The 27,850-nt window shown below is 40.7% G+C and overlaps 2 protein-coding genes across 2 annotated transcripts in view; one reads left to right on the top strand and one right to left on the bottom strand.

Annotated features, from left to right (window-relative positions):
- Positions 1-27,850, bottom strand: part of LOC139701798 (uncharacterized) — a 47,036-nt gene that overhangs the window by 17,694 nt on the left and 1,492 nt on the right. Inside the window, exons 2-5 of the mRNA XM_071601720.1 lie at positions 22,181-22,302; positions 15,693-15,813; positions 14,951-15,062; positions 13,358-13,526 (exon numbers count right to left, since the gene is read on the bottom strand). Coding sequence (XP_071457821.1) covers positions 13,358-13,384 — 27 coding nt within the window. The 5' untranslated portion in view covers positions 13,385-13,526; positions 14,951-15,062; positions 15,693-15,813; positions 22,181-22,302. The remainder of the gene's footprint in view (positions 1-13,357; positions 13,527-14,950; positions 15,063-15,692; positions 15,814-22,180; positions 22,303-27,850) is intronic.
- Positions 10,355-17,638, top strand: LOC114082623 (uncharacterized protein C2orf78-like). Its single transcript, XM_071601719.1, is given in 4 exon segments — positions 10,355-10,451; positions 14,168-14,321; positions 14,323-14,915; positions 15,720-17,638. Coding segments are annotated over 4 exon segments (2,763 nt in total).

Here is a 27,850-nt window from a genome sequence, read left to right on the forward strand (position 1 = left end):
CCACTAAAGACACTCCAGTTTTTTGCACAATTCGATCCTTCTCATTATCCATTCTTTATAGTTATGCCACGTTGCCCTGCTCCCTACTGGGACAGTATCTGCTCCACAAAATAAAAGCCTAAATCATCTTCCCCCCTTTAAACTCCACAACCATCTTCTTAATACATTCTGGCCCAGATCTAGTCCCTGAGTCTCCTAAGCGTCCTGATTGTACTTTGCCCATTGGAATGAACCCCACAGTCTAGGATACTTCTCAACCTAAAATAGCTAAACATCACTCCCCTGTTCATATCCAACTAAAAGATACCACTCACTATATTCCCTTCCCCAATATCCATTAACTCCCTGACTCTCAGAAGTTTAAAGCACATCAATCATCTCCCACTTATTACAGGTCCATCTCCTCATACCAACCAACTTTCCTCACTCCTTCCCCATACTCAGAGTAAAGAAACCCAATGGCCAATTCTGGCTAGTACAGAAGGTCATAAAAATCACTGCATCAAGTGTTCCCACATATCCTGCAGTAACCAGTCCCTATACCCTTATCTCATATTCCAGCCTCCACCACACATTTCTCAGTGCTCCACCTGAAAGCTACCTTGTTCACTATTCCCCTCCATCCTGCCTCGAGCTCACTTATGTCTTTACCTGGACTGACCCAGGCACTAATATGTCTCAGCAGCTCACCTGGGCTCTTCTCCCACAGGGCGTCCGCATAGCCCCCACAACTTAGGAAAGGCTCTCCAACAAGATCTGGCAACCTTAAATTTATCCCCCAGCCATTTCATACAACATGTAGATGATCTCTTGCTCAGTAGCCCATCCCCCAAAATCTCCAAACATCACCAACACCCTACTTAATGCCCTGTCCTCCTAGGGTACAAGGTCTCTCAATCTAAGACCCTGCTCTGCTCCCCTCAAGTGCAATAGTTAGATATCCTACTGACCCCCCAACTCCCATACAATACACCAGAATGACTCCAAGCCTTAAAGAACATTCCCCTACCTTACACTAAAAGAGATAGGCTTTCCCTCTTTGGCCTTTTTCATTATTTTCACATCTGGATAATTCTCTCTCATAGCCAAACCCTTTTATGAAGCCTCAAAAGGGAATCTTTTAGATCTTCTTCCATCTCCCCATTTCTTTTCTTCCACCATTTCTACTCTCCAGAATTCTCTTCTGGAATCCTTAACTCTTACCTATCCCTAATAAGCCTTTCTTCCTGGCACTCCACTCTGGCAAAGAAGACAAAGGAGTCCTTGGGACTTCTTCACCAGGAGTCAGGGAACATCCCCCTCCCCAGGACATTCTCATCCAAACAATTAGACTTAGTTTATCAAAGCTGGCCCAATGCCTCAAGGTTTTAGAGACTGCAGCTCTACTGATCCCTGAGGCCAGAAAATTTGCATTATATCAACCTTTTACTATTCTTACCACATACTCCCTCCCTTTCAGAACTTCTCAGCTGTTGGTCATTTCTCTCCATTCCACCAACATTCCCCCAACCAAAGTCCAATGACTGCATGTACAACTCCTGGATCCCCTAACTTCCTAGCAGCAAGACTCCCTATTAAACCCTGTACTCTTCTCCCAACAAAAAACCCTCTGCCCCTGTGATTTCTCACTCTTGTCTTGATAACCTTCATTTTCTTTAATATTTATTTTTTAATCATACTTGGACACAATACCTCTATTTCATTTATTTATTTTTATATGGTGCTGAGGATCAAACCCAGGGCCCTGCCTGGGCGAGGTGAGCATTCTACCCCTGAGCCACAACCCCAGCCCCATCCTTGATTTCTTAATGAACCCCTTTTCACATATAAATGATCAGCCAATCCCTGACTCCCCAGACTGGTTCATAAATGGAAGCTCCCAGAAAGAATCCCTGTAGGATATAGAAAATGACAAACTCCAAAATACTGTGGCATGGGAAGAGGGAATAAAGAAGAAAGCAGCACATGGATGGCATTGATCATTTCCCACTGCATTATTTCCCAGTGACATAAAAATCCCTAGAAAGGAAGCCAGAGCATTGATCCTTTCCCAAATAAATCTTTTCCCAGTAACACTACAATGGAACCCTTAAGGGAAAGAGTTAAACACTGAATGCTGACCCCAGACCCACCATTTTTCTCCAAGTAAAAACACTGTACAGTAAAAACAAATTTTCAAATTCTCCCAAACCTATTTCCCGAGTACTCGTTAGTTAAGTCACCTTTCTGTAACCTACATAAGCATTGATTCCCCGTTGGGCCCATGGCTCTTTGTCCACCTTCTGAGAAGTGGGTCCATCAGAGGCAGCACTCTGTTCCTGCATAAAAGCTGTGCTGATCCATGAAGTTTGTATCCAGCCTGGTCCTTTTGTGCTAACAGTCCCCATAACTTGCAGGCTATGCTATACTTCAAGGAAAGATTACAGCAGATTCTTCTTTTGTCCTCACCCATTTATTTGAGGCGGCTTCCATCCTCTCAGGTACCATATTTCAACAAGCGGAACTTGCTGCTCTCACTCAAGTTTTATCATCAGCCAGAAACAAATCAATCAATATTTTCACTGATTCCAAATACACTTATAACATAATTCATTCTAACATCCTAATCTGCAGGGAAAGAGGTTTTCTTCCTCAGGCAGGAATTCTTAATATTACATAAGAAATCTAATTGAAGCTGCTGCTTTATTCCACAAGATGGCAGCGTTGCACTGTAAAGGACATCAGGCTGGCAAGGGATACATTACCTTAGGAAATAATACAGGGGACTAGCTAGTGAAGCAGGCTGCTCTCTCTTCACCACCACCCTCAATCATCGCAAGCCTCTATGCCCACAAAACTCCACTTTCTCCCTGATGAAACTAAAGTCCTATTAGGTTTCCCTGATATGCACTCCCTCCAATGATTCCTGAAGAATTCACTAAATTCAGTATCTCCAACAAGTTCCTCAATCCTACACCACTTGTCTCAAGGACAACCCCAACCCCAAGGTGACACCACACCCATTTCTGACACAGCAAGCTAGGGAGACCTTCCTGACAAGGACTGGCAACTGGACTTCATCCACATGTCCCCTGTAAGAAAAACAAATATCTCCTAGACTCAGTAGACACCTTTACTGGATGGATCAAAGCCTTTCCTGCTAACAATAAGAAAGCTTTTACCACTGCAACACAATTTCCCAAGCAATAATTCCATGTTTTGATTTGCCTGCCTCTCTCCAGTCTGATATAGGCCCCCAAGTTACTTTCTTTATTACCCAAGAATTGGCTAAATTTTAAATATAAAATGGAATTTCCACATTCCCTATCATCTGCAGTCCTCAGGAAAGGTTGAAAGGACAAATAGGACCTTAAAGGCAACCTTAACCAAATTATGTAGAAACATTCCTTGAATTTGATTAAGCTCCTACCTTTGGCCCTTATGTGGATCCAGGCACTGCCCGAAAAAAACTCTTATGATCAGCCCCTTTGAACTTCTTTATGGGAGACCCCTCATTCCCCCCCACCATTCAACCTCAACCACCTAGCATTGCTCCCGATGTCAGAAAAGGCCTCTTACCTCACCTCAGGGATTCCCTCTAGAAATATGCCCACACTCATCTTCCCACACCCAATCTTCAGGGGCCCCTCCTCCTATTTCCATAGGGGACTTAGTTTTGCCTCAAAATCCAACCTGTAATCCCCTTACAAAAAAAAAAAAAAAAGAAAATGAAGGGGCCCTTTTAAAGTGATTCTGACCACATCCACGACAGCCAAAATACACGGCCACCCATCCCAAATTCATTTAAGCAATTTCAAATCTGTTCCTGCTAATGCCACTTATCATTCTGTTCTCACAGGCCTCACCCAACTACACATGACCTACCTTCCAGCCATTCCTGCGGAAACCACTGACCCTCACACCCAGAATCTTAGAGTTGTTCTCTCAGATAACCTTCTACCTTTTTTAAAATATTTTTTTAGTTATACTTGGGCTCAATACCTTTATTTTATTTCTTTATTTACACATGGTGCTGAGGATCAAACCTAGTGCCTCTCATGTGCTAGGTGAGTGCTCTACTGCTGAGCCAAAACCCCAGCCTCTACTACCTTTTCTTAATAGCACTCAGGAGTCAAATTAAATTCATCATATTTACTCCCCCTTCATCTTTCAACTCTTCAAACATTGAAACTCATTTGAGATCCCTGGCTTCAAGGAACATTCATTGTTCTGACCCCCACCCAAATTTATTTCCTCTCCTTGTGTTTTCCACATATCATCTTTAACTTCACAAACTGCCACACCAGACCAGAAACAGCAGAGACAAGAAGTGGATGATGTACTCAGTGAGAATCCTCTCTCTACAGGCAAAAATATTAATTTCTTGAGCCTGGAAGACAAGCCCCGGGCCATGGGGTTAGGTTAAGAGAGATAACTGAAGGAAAACAGGTTCATTATTCCTATTAGATGTTCCTCATGCTGGTCTTCAAAATATGCACAACTGCCAGCATGGCTAGAAACACAAAGGCTTACAGGGCCCACATTCTACAGCCTGTCACTGCTCACCCAGTAACATGGTTTGATCCTCCCCCTTCAATCTATCTTAATTCCAAGCCTTTTGCCTGGTCCTTTCTTGACTACCAGCTCCTCCCAAAAATGTTTGTTCAATTATTCAGGACTATTCTCCTGACCCCCTCTTTGCATTTCTCACAGAAACTCATATTGTTATCACACTGGGCCTCAAAATTTGGCTAATATATATCCAAAAATAACAGGATCAAGAGGCCAGGCTTATTTTCCTCCCTGGCAGAGACTCACCTGAATGCCAGGAAGTTAATGTTTTTTTTTTTTTTTTTTTTTTTAAGAAAGAGTGGGAGAGAGAGAGAGAGAGGAGAGAGAGAGAGAGAGAATTTTTTAATATTTATTTTTTAGTTCTCGGCAGACACAACATCTTTGTTTGTATGTGGTGCTGAGGATCGAACCCGGGCCGCACGCATGCCAGGCGAGCGCGCTACTGCTTGAGCCACATCCCCAGCCCCAGGAAGTTAATGTTAATTACTCATTAAGCAGACCCATATGCTCTTACCATTGGCACAGAAATCATTCCCCAAAAATTTTACAATGGTCTGAAGGTGGAACACCCCATCCTCGGAATCTTTCAGTTGTAGGAAAACAAGTTATACATTGGGGTTCTCCTGGGGAACTGACTGATGCTGAATCTAGAGCTTTGGGATGAAAATTACCTTATAGGGACAATTCAGATCTGGTTTATAGAACTGTTTTCCATTCCAATTCCACTAGATATTGGTCTAAGGGAGGATTATCACCTGCCATGAAAATGCATTTTGGGCCAACTCAGGACACGATATGGAAAATAGGTCTGACTGAGGAGATTTTTGGGATCTGGAATGGTAATCCTCAATATAATAACTTGAAAAATGTTATCTATCGTAACATTTCCTTCCATAAGGAATTGTACCTCACATTATGTGTGTATAATCCCTATGTTCTAGGGTCCAGATCCATTCAAACACAATGTGATGCCTCACAAAATCGACATTATGTTAAATGTGAAAAGTGCATGCTATAACAACATTTGAACTCTATGGCAAATTTCAGCACAAACTATTATGACTCCCAAAAGGCTCCTTATAAAATTAAAAGTACCACGGCAGAAGGCCCCTTCAGTAGCATTCATGCAGGAACTACTAAGGCACTGAAACACCACACTAAATGGCTCATCTGGGGGCTGAGAGCTGGGACTGTTGTTTTGACTGGCATCATTACCTCTGCCTCCACTACAGTGGAGACATTGCATCATCAGGTCCAAACACCCATTACCTTCAACAATTCCATAAGAATGTTACCAAAACCTGACAAACTCAAGAACATATGGATCTGGATCATTCAAACAAAATTCAACAACTAAAAGATTCTATTATTTGACTAGAGAATAAGTACAAGATTTACGATGGGCTCAGAGACTTCAGTGTCATTATAACATCACCCAATTTTGTGTCACTAGAGATCCATATGATGACACTGAGATTCAATGGCAAAATGTATGTAATAACCTAATGGAACTTGATCCTTTTCATAGAAATACTTGTTTGGATTAAAACACAATCTCAGGTTCTGCCATAGCTAATGCAAAAACACCTATTTTTGGTAAGAAATTTGGGGCAGTTTAGCTAAAGGGATTTCTTCCCTCAAGCCTTTGAAATACTTTTCTACACTTATAGCTGGGCTACTAGCTATAACTATACAGTTAATTTCTGTTCTTCTTCTGCAGGGTCTGTCAAGCAGGATGGAAATGATTAAAACATCAGGAAAATATGCTTCTAAAGTTAATCATGCTTGCATGCTCCAAAGGACCCGAACTCCTGAGATCATGGAAAGTGCACCTTGAGTTTGAAAGGGATACAATGGCCGTGATTGAGTGAAATAGGCTTCCCAATGACAGGACCTGCTAAAATTGTTTTCCTACCACTAGCAAATCAGTTAATCTTCACTGTTATTACAATTATCTTTCTTCTCTCTATTTTTAATTGTGTACAAAAAATTTTCTTAATGAGGTGACCGACCTGGCTCAAGTCCCCTCCAGAACACAGTCCGAATTTCTGAAACCACAAAAGGAGGACTGTGCCTGAACCCCAAGTCTACTCCCACATATACTCCTCTTAAGCCTCATCCACCAGAGAACCTATATTCTTTTGCAGAACTCTGAAAGCAGGGGTCTTCCTACTTCACACCTTCTCAGCAAGAAGCAGCCAGATCTGAAATCATTGCCCTATTCATTATGCCTACCCAGAGTCTGGAATGAAGGATATGCAAATGACAACCCCCCAAAACAGTGTGGCCTAGGAAGAGGGAGGGAGGGAAAAGGCAGAACATTGATAACATTGATCCTTTCCCAATACTTCCTTTCCCAGTGACATAAAAATCGCTGGGAAGGAAGCAAACATCACTAGGTGACAAGACATCACTGGAAAAGGGCAAGCATTGGACCTGTCCCAATATATCCATTCTCAGTGATAGGACAATGCACCCTCCATTCTTGCCCTATGAAAACACTGCCAATAAAAACAAATTTCTAGTTTTTGCAACCTTTTTCCTGAATGCCCACGTGCTGCTAAAGTCTTCAATGGGTAAGTTACCTCCCAGTGTGTAACCTATATAAACCTAGACCAGCAGCCATCTCTAACCAAAAAGTCTGCCCATCTAATGCCTGACTCCATAGCTGAATAAAAAGTTTTGCTGAATTCATGAGGTCTGCACCCGTCTCCACCATTTTGTTCTTATATCCTAAACCTATAGTAGCTGTGGATACCCTTGATTTCTCAGAGAACTTATGGAATTATCTGGCTTGCAGATACTCACTGTATGTACTTAGTCTCATATTACATGCCAGTATTATAGAAATAAGCTATCTGAGGTATGCAATTGAACTAAAAAGAAAAAAAAAACCCTGAAAAAGTTGACATAGTTCAAGCCATATCTTTGTACTGCCAATCCCTCTTAGATAAGCATTATCCCACACATAACCAGCAAATATATATATATATATATATATATATATATATATTCCATAATTAGCAGTGTAAGAGATGGGAACTATGGCCTCTATATGCAATATTTAGCTTTATTTATGAGCAATTTTTTCTATATATGCGCTTGTCTTCCTGTGGGTTCTTGACATTGTGAATCACACTATCTACTCACTCTCTCTAAAGAAGTCCACAAATTAAATAAAGGTCCATTGACAACTAACAGAATAATTTTTTAAAAAAACAGCTTACCACATTTCTGGGTGGAGTGGCACATGCCTGTAATGCCAGCAGCTCGGGAGACTGAGGCAGGAAGATTGCAAGTTCAAAGCAAACTTCAGCAATGGCAAGGTGCTAAGCAACTCAGTGAGACCCTGGGTCTAAATAAAACATAAAATAGGGCTGGGGATGTGGTTTCAGTGATAGAGTTCAAATCCTGGTAACACCCCCACAAAAAAAAAAATCTTTACCACCAAGGAAAATCATTAAATCCCATAGTTGTACTCCCCCAAACCAGCTCAGTGCTCATATATGTATATTATTACCATCTCAGTCCTGACTTACTTTATCACATTACAAGAGAAATTGGTAAAACAAGCACTCTCTAGGGGGATAAAAAGCAAAAGCAATTTAGATAAATTTGGGCTGAACAGACACACCTGTTCCTTGGGTGCATAGCATAACCACAATGCTTTTCCCACAAGCCTCTCTTTGCATGTCTACACAAATCCATCAGATTAAGTTAATTCACAATACTTGAGCACAAACTATCATCAAAGGAAAAACATGCAATATATCTTACAATGTTGCATTTCTTTAAAATATGACAAAAAGAAAAGTGAGCTGAAAACCCAGAGTCTAAAATAGCTATGCATACACTACAAACACATTAATGGGTGACAAAAATGCGATCATATGACAAAAAAGAAAATAAGAATTAAGATTTTAATCTCCACTGTATAGAATTCATGACAGTTTTTGGGCTTCCAACCTAGCTATTTTTTAAAAATTATATATTTTTTAAATTTATATATACACATTTAATTTATATGTGTTTATTTTTTATATATGTATTTAATATATATATATATATATATGTATATATATGTATATATATATATATATAATAGTCCCAGAAACTCAACAGGTTGAGATGGAGGATCGCAAGTTCAAGACCAGCCTCAGCAACTTAGAAAGGCCCTAAGCAACATATGAGACCGTGTCTCTAAAAAAAATAATAAAAAGGGCTGGGGATGTGAGGTAATGGGAAAGTGTCCCTGGTTTAAATTCCAAGGACTTGTCCCCCCAGCAAAAAAAAAAAAAATTAATTGCCTCTTTTATTAACACAAAATGAGACCTCAATGAGTTGACTTGTTTCTAACAAAAAGTTAAAATTTAAAAGTCCATGTTAACCTCTCTTTTCTTTATGTTATGCTTACTTTTTTATGTTATCCTAATGTTCTAACTATTCTCCTGGCCTTCCACCCAAACATGCAAGACAAAGAATGTGAGAAGCCCAAGATTCTATAGAGGCTGTTTGCAAGGGGGAGGAAGTCACAGTAACTGCCACACTGGATCCTCTTACATAAGAAGACAGAAAGGATCCTCAGTGCTTCTCACATATGGAAGAGGCTGATGGCAGAAAGTCTACATGACCAAGGAGCTGTTCTCAGGAAATTATAACTTAAAGAACGACAACAAAAATACGGAGAGGGAAATTTTACAGTCAGCTAGGTCTTCCACCTCTCCAGAATTGCTTCTATTGTTCAGAGTTCATTTTTCAAAGAATCAGCTTACAGAAAAGAAGACCCCTGCTCCTGGAAGTCAAAAGAAAGTAATATCAAGGTGTATAAGAATGCAGACTCAAGGCTTGTCCATGAAAAAATGTCTACAATGAAGAGGGGTGGGGGAAGGAGAGTAGAAGAGAGTTACCAGTCTAACCTGGCCCAGCCCAGGCCAAAGAAAATAGGGGTCAAGGAGAAACTAAAGAGAATCTTGGGCCACATCATTCCCCAGAGAATGCACTCAAGGAACTTCCCCCTAGGGCTGGGATTGTGGCTCAGTGGTAGAACGTTAGCCCAGCATGTGTTTGGCACAGGGCTTGAACCTCAGCACCACTTAAAAATAAATGAATAAAATAAAAGTATTGTGTCCATCTACAACTAAAACAAAAAAAAAAAAAAAGAAAAACACAAAAACTTTTTAATCCCTTTCTGAATCCTTGAAAACTGCAGTAACTTCACTCATCAAATCAACTTCTATGGTTCCAGAACCACTATATTTGCTCAACTTAGATGTCTCTTTCTTCCTTCTCCAGGGATATTAACTGTATACGTTAATATAGTAATGTATCACTATTACCTCTTACACTGTGAAACATAATTTAAAATATATGCATAATACTTTAATGAACATTTAGAAGGAACACGGAGATGATATCCCTAACACAAGAGCCTGCGGAGGGAGGCCATGAGGTGAGCCCATTATGTCCCTCTTACAGAGATTCACTTGTCCAGAACTGAGCCATTTAGTTTCTATTATAACTCTCCTCTCACTTTCTCCACCCAATCAACTCTCTTGTCATTTTCCCCACCCAATCCCACCTTCTCATGGGAATCTGATCACCCTATTGGCTACCTCATACCTTTAAACTGACAGTTTTGTGACATCATTCCCCCACCATATCTACTGCCACCTGCTAGAATCTTAGGCTTACCATGCAGTTGTAAACAAATTTGGATCATCGCAAGTGACCAATGACCAGTAACCAATAATCAGAGTGGCCAGTGGACAGTAAACACTGACCAGTGAACCCCATACTGGGAAACATGCATTCTCTAGCCTCAGCCACCCACACATCCTCTGGGGTGGTCTCCTCATCCTTTGTATCTGCAATTGATGTGACCTCTTCTCTGACCATGTCAGGTAAGGAAAAAAAACTTTTTAAAGTTTTTCGTTAGACTTTTCCCTGCCTAAATTTACTAATGGTGTGAAAAGAGCTTAGAATAATAGGGAAAGGATGGAACTAGAAATCTGGACACCTAATTTCACTTTTGACTTTGACATGTACTAGGTATGGGACTGGACCATCTTTAACTCTCTCACAAAATCTGTTTCCTGATCTGCTACAGGAAGCTAACAGACTGCCCATGCTCTGGTCCCTTTGTTTTCTAATATTGACCCTTGAGGGACATGTTTATAGAGAATGAAATAAGCTTTTATGGTTGTGTTTGTTTCAACTGAAAGAGACAAATCCTAGGCAGGGTGGAAACCAAGAGGTTTTCTGGAACAGTTTCCCTCTACCAAGATTTCCACTTCAGTATTTCAAATTTAGTGCTGTTCAAAAAAGGGGCATTCACATATTTGGGAGTTTTCTGTTTAAACTAGGTGAAAAGAGAAAGAGGGAGAGGGGAGTAGGAGGACAGGGCTGTAAGGAGGCAGATGTTCTTGCGGAGCAAGTTTGAGGCTGTTTAAGCAGAAGGCAACAGGAACTCGGTAGAGGAAAAAAATATAAAAATAAGGGAGAAGAAAATGTCAGAATAAAAGAGATGAAAAGCATGATGTTCTCAAGAAAAAGGAGGTTGGTTGGGATGGATGTGGAAGAAAAGCAAAGATTTATTTAAACCAACAGACAGCATAGAGTGAATCTTCATAGAGGATGGTTTAGAGAATGTTTAGATTAATGGACTAGCAAGGAAACTAAGACTTGAATTAGGGTATCACTGGAGTAAGCAGTTTATCAGAAAAGTCTGTTACAGTTTTTCTATGACCTCTTTGAACACCGATGATGTTGACAGTTTGAACAAGAACATTTTAGAGGTATGTTTTAGAAATGATTCTTCATACAAACATGTCATGAAAGTGGTTATAGACAGGGCTGGGGCAACAGCAATCTCCATGTTCTACTTTACTCTGATTTTTGAACTACATGGATTTTGAAAAACTGATGTTCATTAACCTGCATCAGATGAACATATTCCTTTGTGTGACAGGTAGTTTTCCAAGAGTTTGCTCTCTAAAGTAGAATACCTTTCAAGAGTCATTAATGGTTTTTAAACCTAAAAATCAAAAGAGAGACTTACTAAAGGATAAAAATTCAAGCTCCACATCTCTAATTCCACATTTATCTAAAATAATTTTATGAAGTCTTTTTGGGTTTTATTTTTTTATATGTATTTTTTTTAGTTTCAGTTGGACACAATATCTTTATCTATATGTGGCATGAATCCAGTGCCTCACGTGTGCTAGGCGAGCTCTCTAACACTGAGCCCCAGCCCCTCTTTTTGGTTGTTCTATATGGGCTGGGGTGTAGGTCAGTGGCGGAGTGCATGCTTAGCATGTGTGAAGCCCTGGGTTCACTTCCCAGCACCAGTAACCATTAAAAAAAATTAGATTTAAATGTATTATGATATTCTAGTGGTGATGTTTTTTTTCAGACTTTAGAGACAACATATTCCTGTTATACATGATTATAAACTAGATTTTGAGGTCAAATGTAAATTTTATGTTCATTTTCAAGCATTTTTCCTGATTTTTGACTGAAATGTTTATCAGAAAATGTTTTTATATTAATTGAAAACTCTAATAGTAAAATTCATACCATTTATTTGTTGTGGGTAATATTTAGAGGAAGATGAACAAGCACAGTGATGAAATTACTTTACACTTCTTGTTTCATTCTATACTTTGGCCAAAATTTCCTTCCTTCCTTCCTTGCTTCCTTCCCTCCTTCCTTTCTTTCTTCTTTCCAGTGCTGGGGAATGAATGCAGGGATTAAAATGCAGGGTCGCATTCATGCTAGGCAGGCATGCTACGACAATCTATATCCCCAGCACATTTTGTTGAGGTCCTGAGACAGGATCTTGCTAAATTGCCCATGGTGGTTTTGAATTCCTGGGCTCCAACAACCCCATAGCCTCAGCCTCCTGAATGCTGGGACCACAGTCCCCCCCCCCCCCCCCCAATTCATAGTGGGCTTTTGCTTTGGTTTTTGCTTTTTGCATGTGGTGGGAAAGAGATTGGTTTGGATTTTGCTTTTTTGCAGTACCAGGGAATGAACCTAGGGACACTTTACCACGAGCTCCATCCCCAGGTCCCCCCCCCCTTTTTATGGACACAATATCTTTATTTATTCATTTTTATGTGGGGCTGAGGATTGAACCCAGTGCCTCACATGTATGAGACAAGTGCTCTACCAAGGAGCTGCAGCCCCAGCCCTTCTAAAATTTTATTTTGATACACTGTCTCACTAAATGGCCAAGGTCTTCCTCAATCATACAATCCTCCTGCCTCAGGCTCCTGAGTAGCTGAGATTACAGATGTGTGCCACTGCAGCTGGCTTCATAACACTGTTTTTGAAATAGGTAGCTACATACATTGTGGTCACTTTTACTTAATTTTCTTGCTTATGTTGGCTGATAGAGTTTCTCTGCCTATATGCACTGGATAGAAATTCATTTAAAATCACCTTCAATGGTGGGGGCAGTGTTTTGGTTAACAGTATTCAGGAAAATAGACTAGAAACATTCTCTTTCATAATATTTTGTGTATGATTACAGAACTTCATTTGTGAGAAAATATGCTACATTTCCAAATTTTCATCAGTTATCTATGCATTCTTTTTAGTTCTATGCTGTTTTTCATTTTTACTTTTCTGTCATTCCAGAACATACTATATAATCCTTCATATGAATCTTAAGTAATATTACATTTTGGTTCATGGATGAATTATCGCTGTTAGTATTATTGTAATCACCTTCCAGATTAGTAACCTGAAGATCACAGAGTTTAAATAACATTTTTCTTCAGAAAGCATTTCTTAAGAAACTTACTCTCAGGTAGTCATTTTGATGTAGCATCAAAAGCCAGGTTTAAGAGGGTAAAGAAAGACCCATTGGGCTGGTGATGCGGCTCAGTGGTAGCGTGCTCACCTAACATGCGTTAGGCACTGGGTTCCATTCTCAGCACCACATACAAATAAAACAAAGATATTGTGTCCACCTAAAACAAAAAAATAAATATTAAAAAAAGATCCATTAAATATACCATCTGAATGGTACAAGTAAACTCTAGAAAATGGCAGGAGAGCTGCACAAGCAAACAGTGGTGATACCAGAACTGTTTTCTATGAAGAGGGAAAAATAAAATTCTATTTCCCTGACTTGTGCTCTTTGTCTAGAGCACAGAGTCCAGGCAAGGGAGTAATTGTCTATGACCTGGTACTGATACTGAACAAATCAATCTTACTTCTCTGACCCTCTGTTTCCTCACTTAACAAACTGTTAATGTTAAGTGTTCTAGAAGTTCTAAAATGCTTCAGCTCTAGGGCATATTCATAAGTTAATACTATGGCCCACTCAAAGGAAAGAGAGGTCAGAGAGAAGGATGCTTTTAGGGAACAATGAGTGAAGCAGATCACTTGGGTCTACTGTGCCCAATTGGACAGAAAAGACAGTTGATCACAAGAGTACCAAACTGCTCCCCCACTTGCAGCCATTCTAAATGGTTTGATTTGGGGTAGCTCAATGATTTCTGGTATTGGAGGCTTCCTGACTGCCACAACCTTAGGATGATATCATCCTCCGATATTCTAAGAATCTCTCAGTCTCATGATATTTTCACCAACCTCTTTCTTCCTACAGAAAATTCCCAAAATTCTTCTTTACATGGAACTGCACATTCTCTGCAGCTCTCTCTTCCTGTGATGACCAATGCAGCTTCCCTCACAGGAAGTGTCTGCAACTTCCTCAGAACCTCTGCTCCAGCTGCCACTTCAGCATGGTTACTGCCCTCAACCTGGCACCTCCTTCCAGCCTCTCATGGGCAATGCCTCCCTTTATCAACATGCTAGCACAGCCATGGTGTCTGGGGTTACTGGCCAGAACCAGATGCCCATGGCAACTGCCTCCTATCCAAGTATTTTTGAGTGGTATATTCCAGGAAGGGCTGAAAAGAACTCATCTTCACTCGGGGACTTTAATCTGACTCTCACTGACCAGGACACAGCAGGTTCTTCCATATCTATGACATCTCAATATGACAAAACTTCTGAAGCCAATGTCATGGTCTGTGTGTATCCAACACTATATGCCAGGCTTGTTCAGATTCCAAATCAGGGACACAGCCTCTTACTTACCTACCAAGAAGGAAGCCAGCTCTACGACTACGACCAAAACACTCTGGGGACTCTGCTCTGTGGAGGACATGGCCCCTGTCTGCAATCCTATGTCTCTGTGCCATATGCAGGAAGTAGTGCCACTGCCCCTCAACCAGAAATGGTGACAGCGCTGAAGGAAGTTCAGCCCACAAATGTCCTACCATCAGTCTCTAACCCTGGGATCTACTGCTCAGTGTTCGCTCAACTTTTACAGAAGAAAATTTTCAAAGTGAGTACAATTAGCAAGAAGGGGAAGGATTAAGATTACCTTTCAAATGAGGGTCCAGATTTCAGCTAGTTGCTGTGGTCCACAGACCTGTAGTATTTAAGTCCCAAAACTTTATCCACCATTCTTGTTTAGCATTCCACATTGTCAGACTCTGTAAACAAGAATGCAGGATACCATAATGGCCATCCAGGATGCATTTAAGAGACCTCCAGGACACTGAAGGAGGCTATTTTCACAATTTTTGCAGATCAGTCCCCCTACACCACAACATTATACATTTATTTCCCATATTTTTACTTTGATCTCTTAGGAAGACACTGCATAATATACCAGGGAGTGACACTATAATTTTTCCTTAATTTGCTGCAGGACTTAAACTTTGTATGCAGTGATGCTGTCCAAAGCAGGGGTCTAAAAATCTGTTCTTTCACATATATTTCCTGAGCAAGAGCTTCACGCTCTCCTAGTTCAGGCTGTTAAGTGTTCTTACATTCTGGGGAGAGTAGAGAGAATTGAGAGGACCCTGTATAAGAATGAGAGAGTTCCTAAAACAGTTTTTGTGCATTTCCCAGAGAGTAGGCAAGTGCTCCACCACGGAGTCATGCTGCCATGATGATGTGTCACCCCAAAATTGTGACAACAAGTGATCACCTGTAACTAACAGGGACCTCTGAAAGAGACAAGTCCGCAGTTCTTAAAAAGAGCTAATAGAAATGCCTTATCCACAGTCCACAGGTTCCCTAATTAGTGCATTGCTGGGCAGGGGGAGCATCCTACTTACCATCGTCCTTGATTCCTTTCTTTGCAGTGTTGGAAACTTCCCTAGGGATGGAGGCTTCCTTGGGATTGTATTCTCCAAGTCAGATATTTTGTCTGCCACAGCCTCCAGAATTCCCGTACACCTGCAAAAACAGAAAAAGCCAAATAATTGAGAAAAACTCACAAACTGAACTTGGGGACATTTCCACAATAACTCCAGTCCAGAGTTCTACTGATTTCCTGGCATTGCCTCCAAATCAAAGCCAGGAACAAACAGAGATTAAGAATTTGTGTGAGATTAACACCATGCTCTCAGAACCACTGGATGCCTACCAGATTGCCATGGAGAACCAGGATCCTCCATTACTCCCTTTAGACATCCCTGAAAACCACCAGCTTTTGGCCTCTATTGGTCCTCTGGACCAAGAGGAGAAGCCACATTCTGAAAATATCCATCTAGAAAGGAATAGCCTGAGTCTTGAGGACCAAGGCACACTTGAAAATGGGATTGAATCTAGTAGTGGTTTTGTAGACCTCACTGCACTGGTGGGAGATTTTCACCTTCCTGAGCTTTTCAGTTCCTTGAAAGACTTTGACCAACCTGAAAGACCCACAATAACAAAATCCAATGACACCAGAGCCATCATGGTGAAACAGGGGCAGGAAATCACAAGTGGCATAAAGGGTCCTAGTGATCCAGTGAGGAACAATAAACATAAAGCCTCAGAGTGTCCTGATGGATCTCCTCAGGCCAAAATGCAGCCAAGGGACCTGGAGTGTGCATTAGGAGGAGAAGTTGCTCACAGGGATGCAGACAGTAGTAAGGCCCCTGTGCACACAGCCAAGCACTCTAACAGCAAACCTCAGAAAGCTGCATCCAGCAGGAATAGCAAGGCTAAGGGCCATGAGGAGGAAAAGACCAAGAGGACCAGAGAAAACAACTCCAGGAAAGCCGAGGAGAGGAAGCAGCCAGGCAATAAAGTCAAGGCAGAAGAGAAGCCAACTGTGCCTAAGATGAAGCGGAAGAGGAGCCAACCTGAGCTTCGCAAAGAGACCTTCGCCAAGAGACCTCGGAGCTGTCTCGACGTGCACATGCTGGAGTCGGTGCAGGTTTTCCACGCACTGGGGAAGAAGAATGATAAGAAAACTGGGCTCTCTTCCTCCCGGGCCCTGGGAAATTCAGGCACTACCCAAGACCCCCATCCATGCCCAGCTATGAAACCATGGCTGGCGGTTAAGTGTCCTGAGAAGTCACAAATCAAAGCCCAGAATCCAGATATCAGGGCTGAAGGAGAGGGTCCCTCTCCTTCCATTGATGAGCCTCCACCACCTGGGAAGGTTAAATTGGTACCTTTGCCTTTTCTGACCCTGGAGAAACCTCCACCTCGACCAGTAATCAATCGGAGGCCACAGTCTCTGGCTTCATGGAGACCCACTGGGGCTTACCCTGCCCAGCCTGGTCCCGCTAGCTCAGCTCAACCCATGGCAGTCAAACAATCCCAACCAGCTACTGCCAACCCATCTTGGATGCGTCCTGCCAAGCCAGCTCAGCCCGTTTTGACCCATGCCAGTCAGTCTGGTGTGACCGCTTCTACACAGCCTAGTGTTTCTCGGTCTGCTGCTTCTGGGCCTGCACCCTACAAAATATCATCTTGCACCTGTCTCCAGTGGCAACCCATTCCCATGGTTGGGACCAAACCCCAGTCACAACCACCCAAGCCTCAAAACCAATATCTACTCCAAGACTTTGCCTTACAATCAATTCCATGGAGGAAACCCAATGTTCCTGGGCAAGTAGTATCGACTCCCATCACCAAACAGCAGAGGCCAGAGCGGGAAGCCATGAAGAAGAAGGCTCAACAAGAGCGTGAAAATGCTGCCAAGTACACTGCTTTGGGGAGAGTGCAGTGTTTCATTGAGAGGGAAAGAGAGATGGAGATTTCTTGCCACCATGGCTACACAATGTAAAAGCTGCTGAGATGGGTGGTACCTCTTAGGGACCGAATAGTTTTCCACATGTATATAGATAGAGAGATACACAATTATTTATTCTCATAAACATTCAATGTTTTAAAAAATTAAATTAATAATGTAATGTAATAATATAAGTAATACATAATAAAGAGGCCTTCTGGTACCACTGAGAATTGATAGAAAATAAAGAGGCCTTTGGGTACTACATGGGTACCAAATAGTGTTGCACATATACACATAGATAGAGAGATACAAATTCATTCGTTTAGACACAGTTCAAAATGTAATAAAGTTAAGAAATGCTATAGGCTTGTTTAATAGGTAAGTAATAAAGAGGCTTGCTGGTACCATTTGAATACCAAATAGTTTTCCATATATATTGAGACAGAGGTACATAGATACAAAGGTATTCACTTATACATTTTTAAGACTCAATATAGTTGAATAAATAAATGTAATAGAATTGAGAGATAAGTAATAAAGAGGATTTCTGGCACCAATTGGGCACCCCATAATGTTCCACATATATGTAGATACAAATTTTTTTAAATATGTAGTTATGTAGGTACAAATTTATTTATTCCAATAAATATTCAAAATTGAATAAAGAATTGTAATAGAATTGGTTAACAGATAATAAAGAGGCCTTCTGTTATCACTTGGCTATCAAACATTTTTCCTCATTCCGGTATACTTTCAAAAAATAAAATTGAATAAAGAAATGTAATGGAATTGATTAATAGATAAGTAATAAAGAGGACTTTTGAGTTTGAATTGCCATTAACTCTGGTATTGCTTGGTAGAAGTGGGGATCACAGACTGCTTGAGAAGAAAGGAACTAAAACTTGACTAGGATAACATGGGTAAAGGATAGGAATGGAGGGAAGAGGAAGGCATATGATCCAGCACTAGGAAAGCAAAAATGAGAGAGATGTATGAGCTTACTGGAAGAATCAGGAATAGGTAAAAGGGCAGAAGTAAAAAACAAAGTTTGAGGGAAGGTTTAAAAGCATAAAATGTGAAGCAACTTGAAGATGCCAGAAGATGGGTTCATGTTGATCAGAAAAAAATGCAAAAATCAAACCAAAAGTCCTCATGGAGAATGGCCTAGGTTTTATGACCTACCTGAGAGGCATTTTACAAAATAAGATTCAGGGCACATCTCCAGCATTTTGGGGTCATTTAAGATCCTAGCTGGGAAAGGTGAATAGAAAACATGGGGAATCTACCATGGGTGTCCCAGTTACCCTGAGGGCAGCTGATAACCTGAGACTTGGCCAAGTGAACTCAGCAGCGTGAGACCCACCCAGAACATGGCCTGGAATAAATCACCATTGACTCAATACCCATGTACCAGGGCAGCAGAGATGCACTACTTCAATTAACATTCACACAAAAGGCCAGTATCACTCTGACACGTTACTAATGATCAAATTGTATGCAGAGAAACAAGGCCTCAATCTGAGGCCTTGGCCTCAAGTCCATGGGGTTGGCAAGTGCTCAGCAGGCAGCCGACCTGGCTTTCAGAGCACAGCTTCCAGAGGTTACCAGTAGAGAGATCATGCTTCAAAAGGGGGATAAATACTAAACTGATTGGCTGTCAGGTCCTCCTCCATTAATTCCAGCACGTGCCACCTTCAGAGACACTGCCATCAACGGAAGCTCACGAAAAAAATTAGTTCTTGGCGTCCATCTCCAGCCAACGCGAGTAGAGTGCGCATGCGCAGGGAGCAGCCTGCCAACCGCTGCAGGACCCAGCAGTCCAAGGGTTGCCTGAGGTGCCCAGACTTTGCACGAGTTAAGAGTCCTAGGGCGCAGATGCCCCATGAGGGACCTGGAGGTAGAATAGGGAAGGAATGGAGTGGGGCAAGAAGATGATGGAGGCAGCAGACCATCACCATTGAAAGATTAGTACTTTATATTTTTAAATTATATCCTAATAAAATTCACATAAAATTCTTCATTAAAAACGTGCAGTTCAGGAGCATTAAAGACTTTCATGAGTTGTGTAACCATCGCCACTTTCTAATTCATAACATTTTCATAATCCCAAAATGTGCGTGTTAGTGGTCATTCCCACTCCCCCCACCCCCTGGCCCCAGGCAACCATTAATCCCTCTGGTTTTGCCTTTTTCTGGACATTGCATATAAGAGGAATCATACAATATATGACCTTTTATATATGGCTTCTCCCACTTAGAAGACTATTTTCAAGGATCATCATCCATGCTGTAAAATGTGTCTTTCCTCCCCAGTTAAGACTGCCTGATATGATATTGTGTGGATACACCATTTTTGTTTATCCACACATCCCCTGTGGACATTGAGTTGTTTTCACTAGTAATTTCATTCATTGAGAATTTTTGGCTGAAAGTTATGCTCAGCCTCTTGATCTTTAAAAGATAATGTCAATAATTTGCTCAAGATTAAGAACTACCATTTAACTGGGAATGTGGGATTTGAACTCTGGCATTCAACATTTGGAAGTAATATATTCACACAATAGAACACTTAAAAAGATGCAAAATAGTACTAAATGGAAATCTACCCATTCTCTCCAATTTTCCAGCCCCCATCTTCACCACTCTTCCCACGGGAGACTTTGCCTTTTCCCACTTATTGGATCCTTCCAGAGATAGTTTATTTAACCCCAAAATATATGTATCACAATTTGTTGAATAATCTGTCCTACTAATTTGAAATGTCACCTTTTTGGCATACTAAATTCCTATGTGTTTGCATTATTCTTTGTAGACCCATCCTAGCTTTCTTCATTGTATATTGACCATTGTCTCTGGAAAATTTTTTATCATCTTTCTAAAAAATTCTTCTTTCTTTTAGGTACTATTTTTATGTTCATTTGGATTAAAATTACAATCTCAGGTTCTGCCATAGCTAATGCAAAAACATCTATTTTTGGTAAGAAATTTGGGGCAGTTTAGCTAAAGGGATTTCTTCCCTCAAGCCTTTGAAATACTTTTCTACACTTATAGCTGGGCTACTAGCTATAACTATACAGTTAATTTCTGTTCTTCTTCTACAGGGTCTGTCAAGCAGGATGGAAATGATTAAAACATCAGGAAAATATGCTTCTAAAGTTAATCATGCTTGCATGCTCCAAAGGACCCGAACTCCTGAGATCATGGAAAGTGCACCTTGAGTTTGAAAGGGATACGATGGCCGTGATTGAGGGAAATAGGCTTCCCAATGATAGGACCTGCTAAAATTGTTTTCCTACCACTAGCAAATCAGTTAATCTTCACTGTTATTATAATTATCTTTCTTCTCGCTATTTTTAATTGTGTACAAAAATTTTCTTAATGAGGTGACCGACCTGGCTAAAGCCCCCTCCAGAACACAGTCCGAATTTCTGAAACCACAAAAGGAGGACTGTGCCTGAACCCCACGTCTACTCCCACATATACTCCTCTTAAGCCTCATCCACCAGAGAACCCATATTCTTTTGCAGAACTCTGAAAGCAGGGGTCTTCCTACTTCACACCTTCTCAGCAAGAAGCAGCCAGATCTGAAATCATTGCCCTATTCATTATGCCTACCCAGAGTCTGGAATGAAGGATATGCAAATGACAACCCCCCAAAACAGTGTGGCCTAGGAAGAGGGAAGGAGGGAAAAGGCAGAACATTGATAACATTGATCCTTTCCCAATACTTCCTTTCCCAGTGACATAAAAATCGCTGGGAAGGAAGCAAACATCACTAGGTGACAAGACATCCCTGGAAAAGGGCAAGCATTGGACCTGTCCCAATATATCCATTCTCAGTGATAGGACAATGCACCCTCCATTCTTGCCCTATGAAAACACTGCCAGTAAAAACAAGTTTCTAGTTTTTGCAACCTTTTTCCTGAATGCCCACGTCCTGTTAAAGTCTTCAATGGGTAAGTTACCTCCCAGTTTGTAACCTATATAAACCCAGACCAGTAGACATTTCTAACCAAAAAGTCTGCCCATCTGCTGCCTGACTCCACAGCTGAATAAAAAGTTTTGCTGAATTCTTGAGGTCTGCACCTGTCTCCACCATTTTGTTCTTATATCCTAAACGTATAGTAGCTGTGGATACCCTTGATTTCTCAGAGAACTTATGGAATGATCTGGCTTGCAGATACTCACTGTATGTACTTAGTCTCCTATTACATGCCAGTATTATAGAAGTAAGCTATCTGAGGTATGCAACTGAACTAGAAAGAAAAAAAATACCCTGAAAAAGTTGACATAGTTCAAGCCATATCTTTATACTGCCAATCCCTCTTAGATAAGCATTATCCCACACACAACCAGCAAATATACATATATTATTTTTTTTCCATAATTAGCAGTGTAAGAGATGGGAACAAATGGCCTCTATATGCAATATTTAGCTTTATTAATGAGCACTTTTTTCTATATATGCACTTGTCTTCCTGTGGGTTCTTGACATTGTGAATCACACTATATACTTACTCTCTCTAAAGAAGTCCACAAATTAAATAAAGGTCCATTGAAAATTAACAGAACATTTTTTAAAAAAACAGCTTACCACATTTCCGGGTGGGGTGGCACATGCCTGTAATCCCAGCAGCTCGGGAGACTGAGGCAGAAAGATGGCAAGTTCAAAGCAAACTTCAGCAATGGCAAGGTGCTAAGCAACTCAGTGAGACCCTGGGTCTAAATAAAACATAAAATAGGGCTGGGGATGTGGTTCAGTGGTAGAGTTCAATCCCTGGTAAACCCGCCCCCACCAAAAAAAAAAAAAAAAAGTTTACCACCAAGGAAAATCATTAAATCCCAACTCAGTGCTCATATATATATTATTACCAACTCAGTCCTGACTTACTTTATCACATTACAAGAGAAATTGGTAACACAAACACTCTCCAGGGGATAAAAAGCAAAAGCAATTTAGATAAATTTGGGCTGAACAGACACACCTGTTCCTTGGGTGCATAGCATAACCACAATGCTTTTTCCACAAGCCTCTCTTTGCATGTCTACACAAATCCATCAGATTAACTTAATTCACAATACTTCAGCATAAACTATCATCAATGGAAAAACATGCAATATATCTTACAATGTTGCATTTCTTTAAAATATGACAAAAAGAAAAGTGAGCTGAAAACCCAGAATCTAAAATAGCTATCCATACACTACAAACACATTAATGGGTGACAAAATGAAATCATTTGACAAAAAAGGAAATAAGAATTAAGATTTTTATCTCCACTGTATAGAATTCATGGCAGTTTTTGGGTTTCCAACCTAGGTATTTTTAAAAAATTATATATATTTTTTTAAATTTATATATACACATTTAATTTATATGTGTTTATTTTTTATATATATATTTAATTTATATATATAATGAACCAGGTGCAGTAGAATACACCTGTAGTCCCAGAAACTCAACAGGTTGAAGATGGAGGATCGCAAGTTCAAGACCAGCCTCAGCAACTTAGAAAGGCCCTAAGCAACATATGAGACACTGTCTCTAAAAAAATAATAATAATAAAAAGGGCTCGGGATGTGATGTAATGGGAAAGTGTCCCTGGTTTAAATTCCAAGGACCTGCCCCCCTGCAAAAAAAAAAAAAGAATTGCCTCTTTTATTAACACAAAATGAGACCTCAATGAGTTGACTTGTTTCTAACAAAAAGTTAAAATTTAAAAGTCCATGTTAACCTCTCTTTTCTTTATGTTATGCTTACTTTTTTATGTTATCCTAATGTTCTAACTATTCTCCTGGCCTTCCACCCAAACATGCAAGACAAAGAATGTGAGAAGCCCAAGATTCTATAGAGGCTGTTTGCAAGGGGGAGGAAGTCACAGTAACTGCCACACTGGATCCTCTTACATAAGAAGACAGAAAGGATCCGCAGTGCCTCTCACAAATGAAAGAGGCTGATGGCAGAAAGTCTACATGACCAAGGAGCTGTTCTCAGGAAATTATAACTTAAAGAACTACAACAAAAATACGGAGTACAACCAACAATAAAAAAAAAAATACGGAGAGGGAAATTTTACAGTCAGCTAGGTCTTCCACCTCTCTAGAATTGCTTCTAATGTTCAGAGTTCATTTTTCAAAGAATCAACTCATAGAAAAGAAGACCCCTGCTCCTGGAAGTCAAAAGAAAGTAATATCAATGTGTATAAGAATGCAGACTCAAGGCTTGTCCATGAAAAAATGTCTACAATGAAGAGGGGTGGGAGAAGGAGAGTAGAAGAGAGTTACCAGTCTAACCTGGCCCAGCCCAGGCCAAAGAAAATAGGGGTCAAGGAGAAACTAAAGAGAATCTTGGGCCACATCATTCCCCAGAGAATGCACTCAAGGAACTTCCCCCTAGGGCTGGGATTGTGGCTCAGTGGTAGAACATTAGCCCAGCATGTGTTTGGCACAGGGCTTGACCCTCAGCACCACTTCAAAATAAATAAATAAAATAAAAGTATTGTGTCCATCTACAAATAAAAAAAAAAAGAAGAAAGAAAAACACAAAAACTTTTTAATCCCTTTCTGAATCCTTGAAAACTGCAGTAACTTCACTCATCAAATCAACTTCTATGGTTCCAGAACCACTATATTTGCTCAACTTAGATGTCTCTTTCTTCCTTCTCCAGAGATATTAACTATATACGTTAATATAGTAATGTATCCCTGTTCCTGCTAATGCCACTAATCATTCTGTTCTCACAGGCCTCACTGGACTGACTACACATGACCTACCTCCCAGCCATGCCTGAGGAAACGGCTGTCCCTCATTCCTAGAACTCTTAGTGTTTCTGTCTCAGATATCCTTCTACCTTTTTAAAATATTTTTTTTTTAGTTATATTGGGCACAATACCTGTATTTTATTTGGTTATTTATATGGGGTGCTGAGGATCGAACCTCGTGCCGCACATGTGCTAGGCGAGTGCTCTACTGTGGAGCCACAACCCCAGCCTCTACTTCCTTTTCTTAATAGCACTCAAGAGTGAAATTCAATTCATCATATTTACTCCCCCTTCATCTTTCAACTCTTCAAACATTAGAAGAGGAGAATGTTCCTGCCTTCAAGGAACATTCATTGTCCTGACCCCCACACAAATTTATTTCCTCTCTTTGTGTTTTCCACATATCATTTTTAACTTCACAAACTGCCACACCAGACCAGAAACAGCAGAGACAAGAAGTGCCTGGTGTATTCAGTGAGAATCCTCTCTCCTCAGGCAAAAATGTTAATGTCTTGAGCCTGGAAGACAAACCCCAGGCCATGGGGATAGGTTAAGAGAGATAACTGGGGGCAACTGAGGAAAACACGTCAGTTCATTATTCCGATTAGCATGTTCCTCGTGCTGGTCTTCATAATATGCACAACTGCCAGCATGGCTACAGACACAGAGGCTTATAGGGCCCACATTCTACAGCCTGTCACTGCTCACCCAGTAACATGGTTTGATCCTCCCCCTTCAATCTATCTTAATTCCAAGGCCTTCTTGCCTGGTCCTTTCTTGACAACCAGGTCCTCCCAACAATCTTTGTTCAATTATTCAGGACTGTCCTCCTGACCCCCTCTTTGTGTTTCGCTCAGAAACTCATATTGTTACCACACTGGGCCTCAAAACTCGGCTAATATATGTCCCAAAATAACAGGATCAAGAGGCCAGGCTTATTTTCCTCACTGGCAGAGGCTCACCTGCATGCCAGGGAGTTAATGTTAATTACTCATTAAGCAGACTCAATGCTCTTACCATTGGCACAGAAATCATTCACCAAAAGTTTTACAACGGTCTGAAGGTGATAACCCTATCATCGAATCTTTCTATTGTAGGAAAACAAGTTATTGATTGGGGTTCTCCAGGGGAATGACTGATGCTGAATCTAGAGCTTTGGAATGAAAATTACCTTATAGAGAAAATTTAGAACATCTGGCTTATAGAGCTGTTTTCCATTCCAACATCACTAGATACGGGTCTAAGGGAGAATTACCACCTACCATGAGAATGGATTTTCTGCCAATTTAGGACACAGTATGGAAAATAGGTCTGACTGAGGAGACTTTGGGGATCTGGAAGGGTAACTCCCTTTTTTTTATTTTTAATTTTTATTTTTGGTTGTTCAAAACATTACATAGTTCTTGATATATCATATTTCACACTTTGATTCAAGTGGGTTATGAACTCCCATTTTTACCCCGTATACAGATTGCAGAATCACATCAGTTACACATCCATTGATTTACATATTGCCATACTAGTGTCTGTTGTATTCTGCTGCCTTTCCTATCCTCTACTATCCCCCCTCCCCTCCCCTCTCCTCCCCTCCCCTCCCCAACCCTCTTCTCTCTCTACCCCCTCTACTGTCATTCATTTCTCCCCCTTGTATTATTTTTCCCTTTCCCCTCACTTCCTCTTGTATGTAATTTTGTATAACCCTGAGGGTCTCCTTCCATTTCCATGCAATTTCCCTTCTCTCTCCCTTTCACTCCCACCTCTCATCCCTGTTTAATGTTAATCTTCTTCTCATGCTCTTTGTCCTTACTCTGTTCTTAGTTACTCTCCTTATATCAAAGAAGACATTTGGCATTAGTTTTTTAGGGATTGGCTAGCTTCACTTAGCATAATCTGCTCTAATGCCATCCATTTCCCTGCAAATTCTATGATTTTGTCATTTTTTAATGCAGAGTAATACTCCGTTGTGTATAAATGCCACATTTTTTTTTTTTAATCCATTCCTTTATTGAAGGGCATGTAGGTTGGTTCCACAGTCTTGCTATTGTGAATTGTGCTGCTATGAACATCGATGTACCAGTGTGCTAAGAGCCAAGTATATGATGCATGGCATTTTTGGTCGAAAGGTGACGCCAGCTAGCCACTGAGATGATATGATTATGTTAAGATTTGCATTCATATGGATATTGGACTCCTGCTGTTCACCTAGGCCAGCTACAGGACTCCTGGAGAGTTCCCATTGGTTGGGGAAGTACAGTAGGAGGGAGTTCCGGGGGAGGAGCTCTCTCTGCGGGTCTGGGAGGAGGCCGCGTGGGTGGAAAAAATCTTCCCTGGCGGTACCGGACATTGGCGGCAGTTTCAAAAAATAAACTTTGGTCCTGCTTGAGTGGCTCGTGATTTTGTGCCCAGCCAGACTGCGGCACCAGTGTCCCTGTAGCATGCTCTTTTTAGGTCTTTAGGGAATAGACCGAGAAGGGGAATAGCTGGGTCAAATGGTGGTTCCATTCTGGAAGGGTAATTCTCAATATAATAAGTTGAAAAATGTTATCTATTATAACATTTCCTTTCATAAGGAATTGTACCTTCACAGTATGTGTATTAAATCCCTATGTTTTAGGGTCCAGACCCATTCAAATACCCATTCAAATTTTGTGATGCCTCACAAAAATCTATATTATGTTAAAATTGTGTAAAGTGTATGCTACAACAACATTTGAACTCTATGGCAAAGTTCAGCACAAACTATAATGACTCTCAAAAGGCTCCTTGTAAAATTAAAAGTACCATGGCAGGAGGCCCCTTAAGTACCATCCACGTAGGAACTACTGAGGCACCTGAAACACCATGCTAAATGGCTCATCTGGTGGCTGAGAGCTGGGACTGTTGCTTTGACTGCAGCGGAGACACTGCATCAGCAGGTCCAAACACCCATTACCTTCAACAATTCCATAAGAATGTTACCGAGACCTGGCAAACTCAAGAACATATGGATCCGGATCATTCAAACAAAATTCAACAACTAAAAGATTCTATTATTTGACTAGGAGAATAAGTACAAGATTTACAATGGGCTCAGAAACTTCAGGGTCACTGTAATATCACCCAATTTTGTGTCACTAGAGATCCATATGATGACACTGAGACACAAGGGCAAAATGTATGTAATCACCTAATGGACTTGATCTTTTTCATATCAATACTTGTTTGAATTAAAATTACAATCTCAAGTTCTGCCATAGAAAATGCAAAAACATCTACTTTTGATAAGAAATTTGGGGCAGTTTAGCTAAAGGGATTTCTTCCCTCAACTCTTTGAAATACTTTTCTACACATATACCTGGGTTACTAGCTATAACTATACAGTTAATTTATATTCTAGTTCTGCACAGTCTTTCAAGCAGGTTGGAAATGATTAAACCATCAGGAAAATATGGTTCCAACATTAATCATGCTTGCAATGCTCCAAAGGACCTGAACTCCTGAGATCATGGAAAGTGCACCCTGT

This window comes from Marmota flaviventris, chromosome 14 (assembly GCF_047511675.1).
Source record: "Marmota flaviventris isolate mMarFla1 chromosome 14, mMarFla1.hap1, whole genome shotgun sequence".
Classification (NCBI taxonomy): Eukaryota; Metazoa; Chordata; class Mammalia; order Rodentia; family Sciuridae; genus Marmota; species Marmota flaviventris.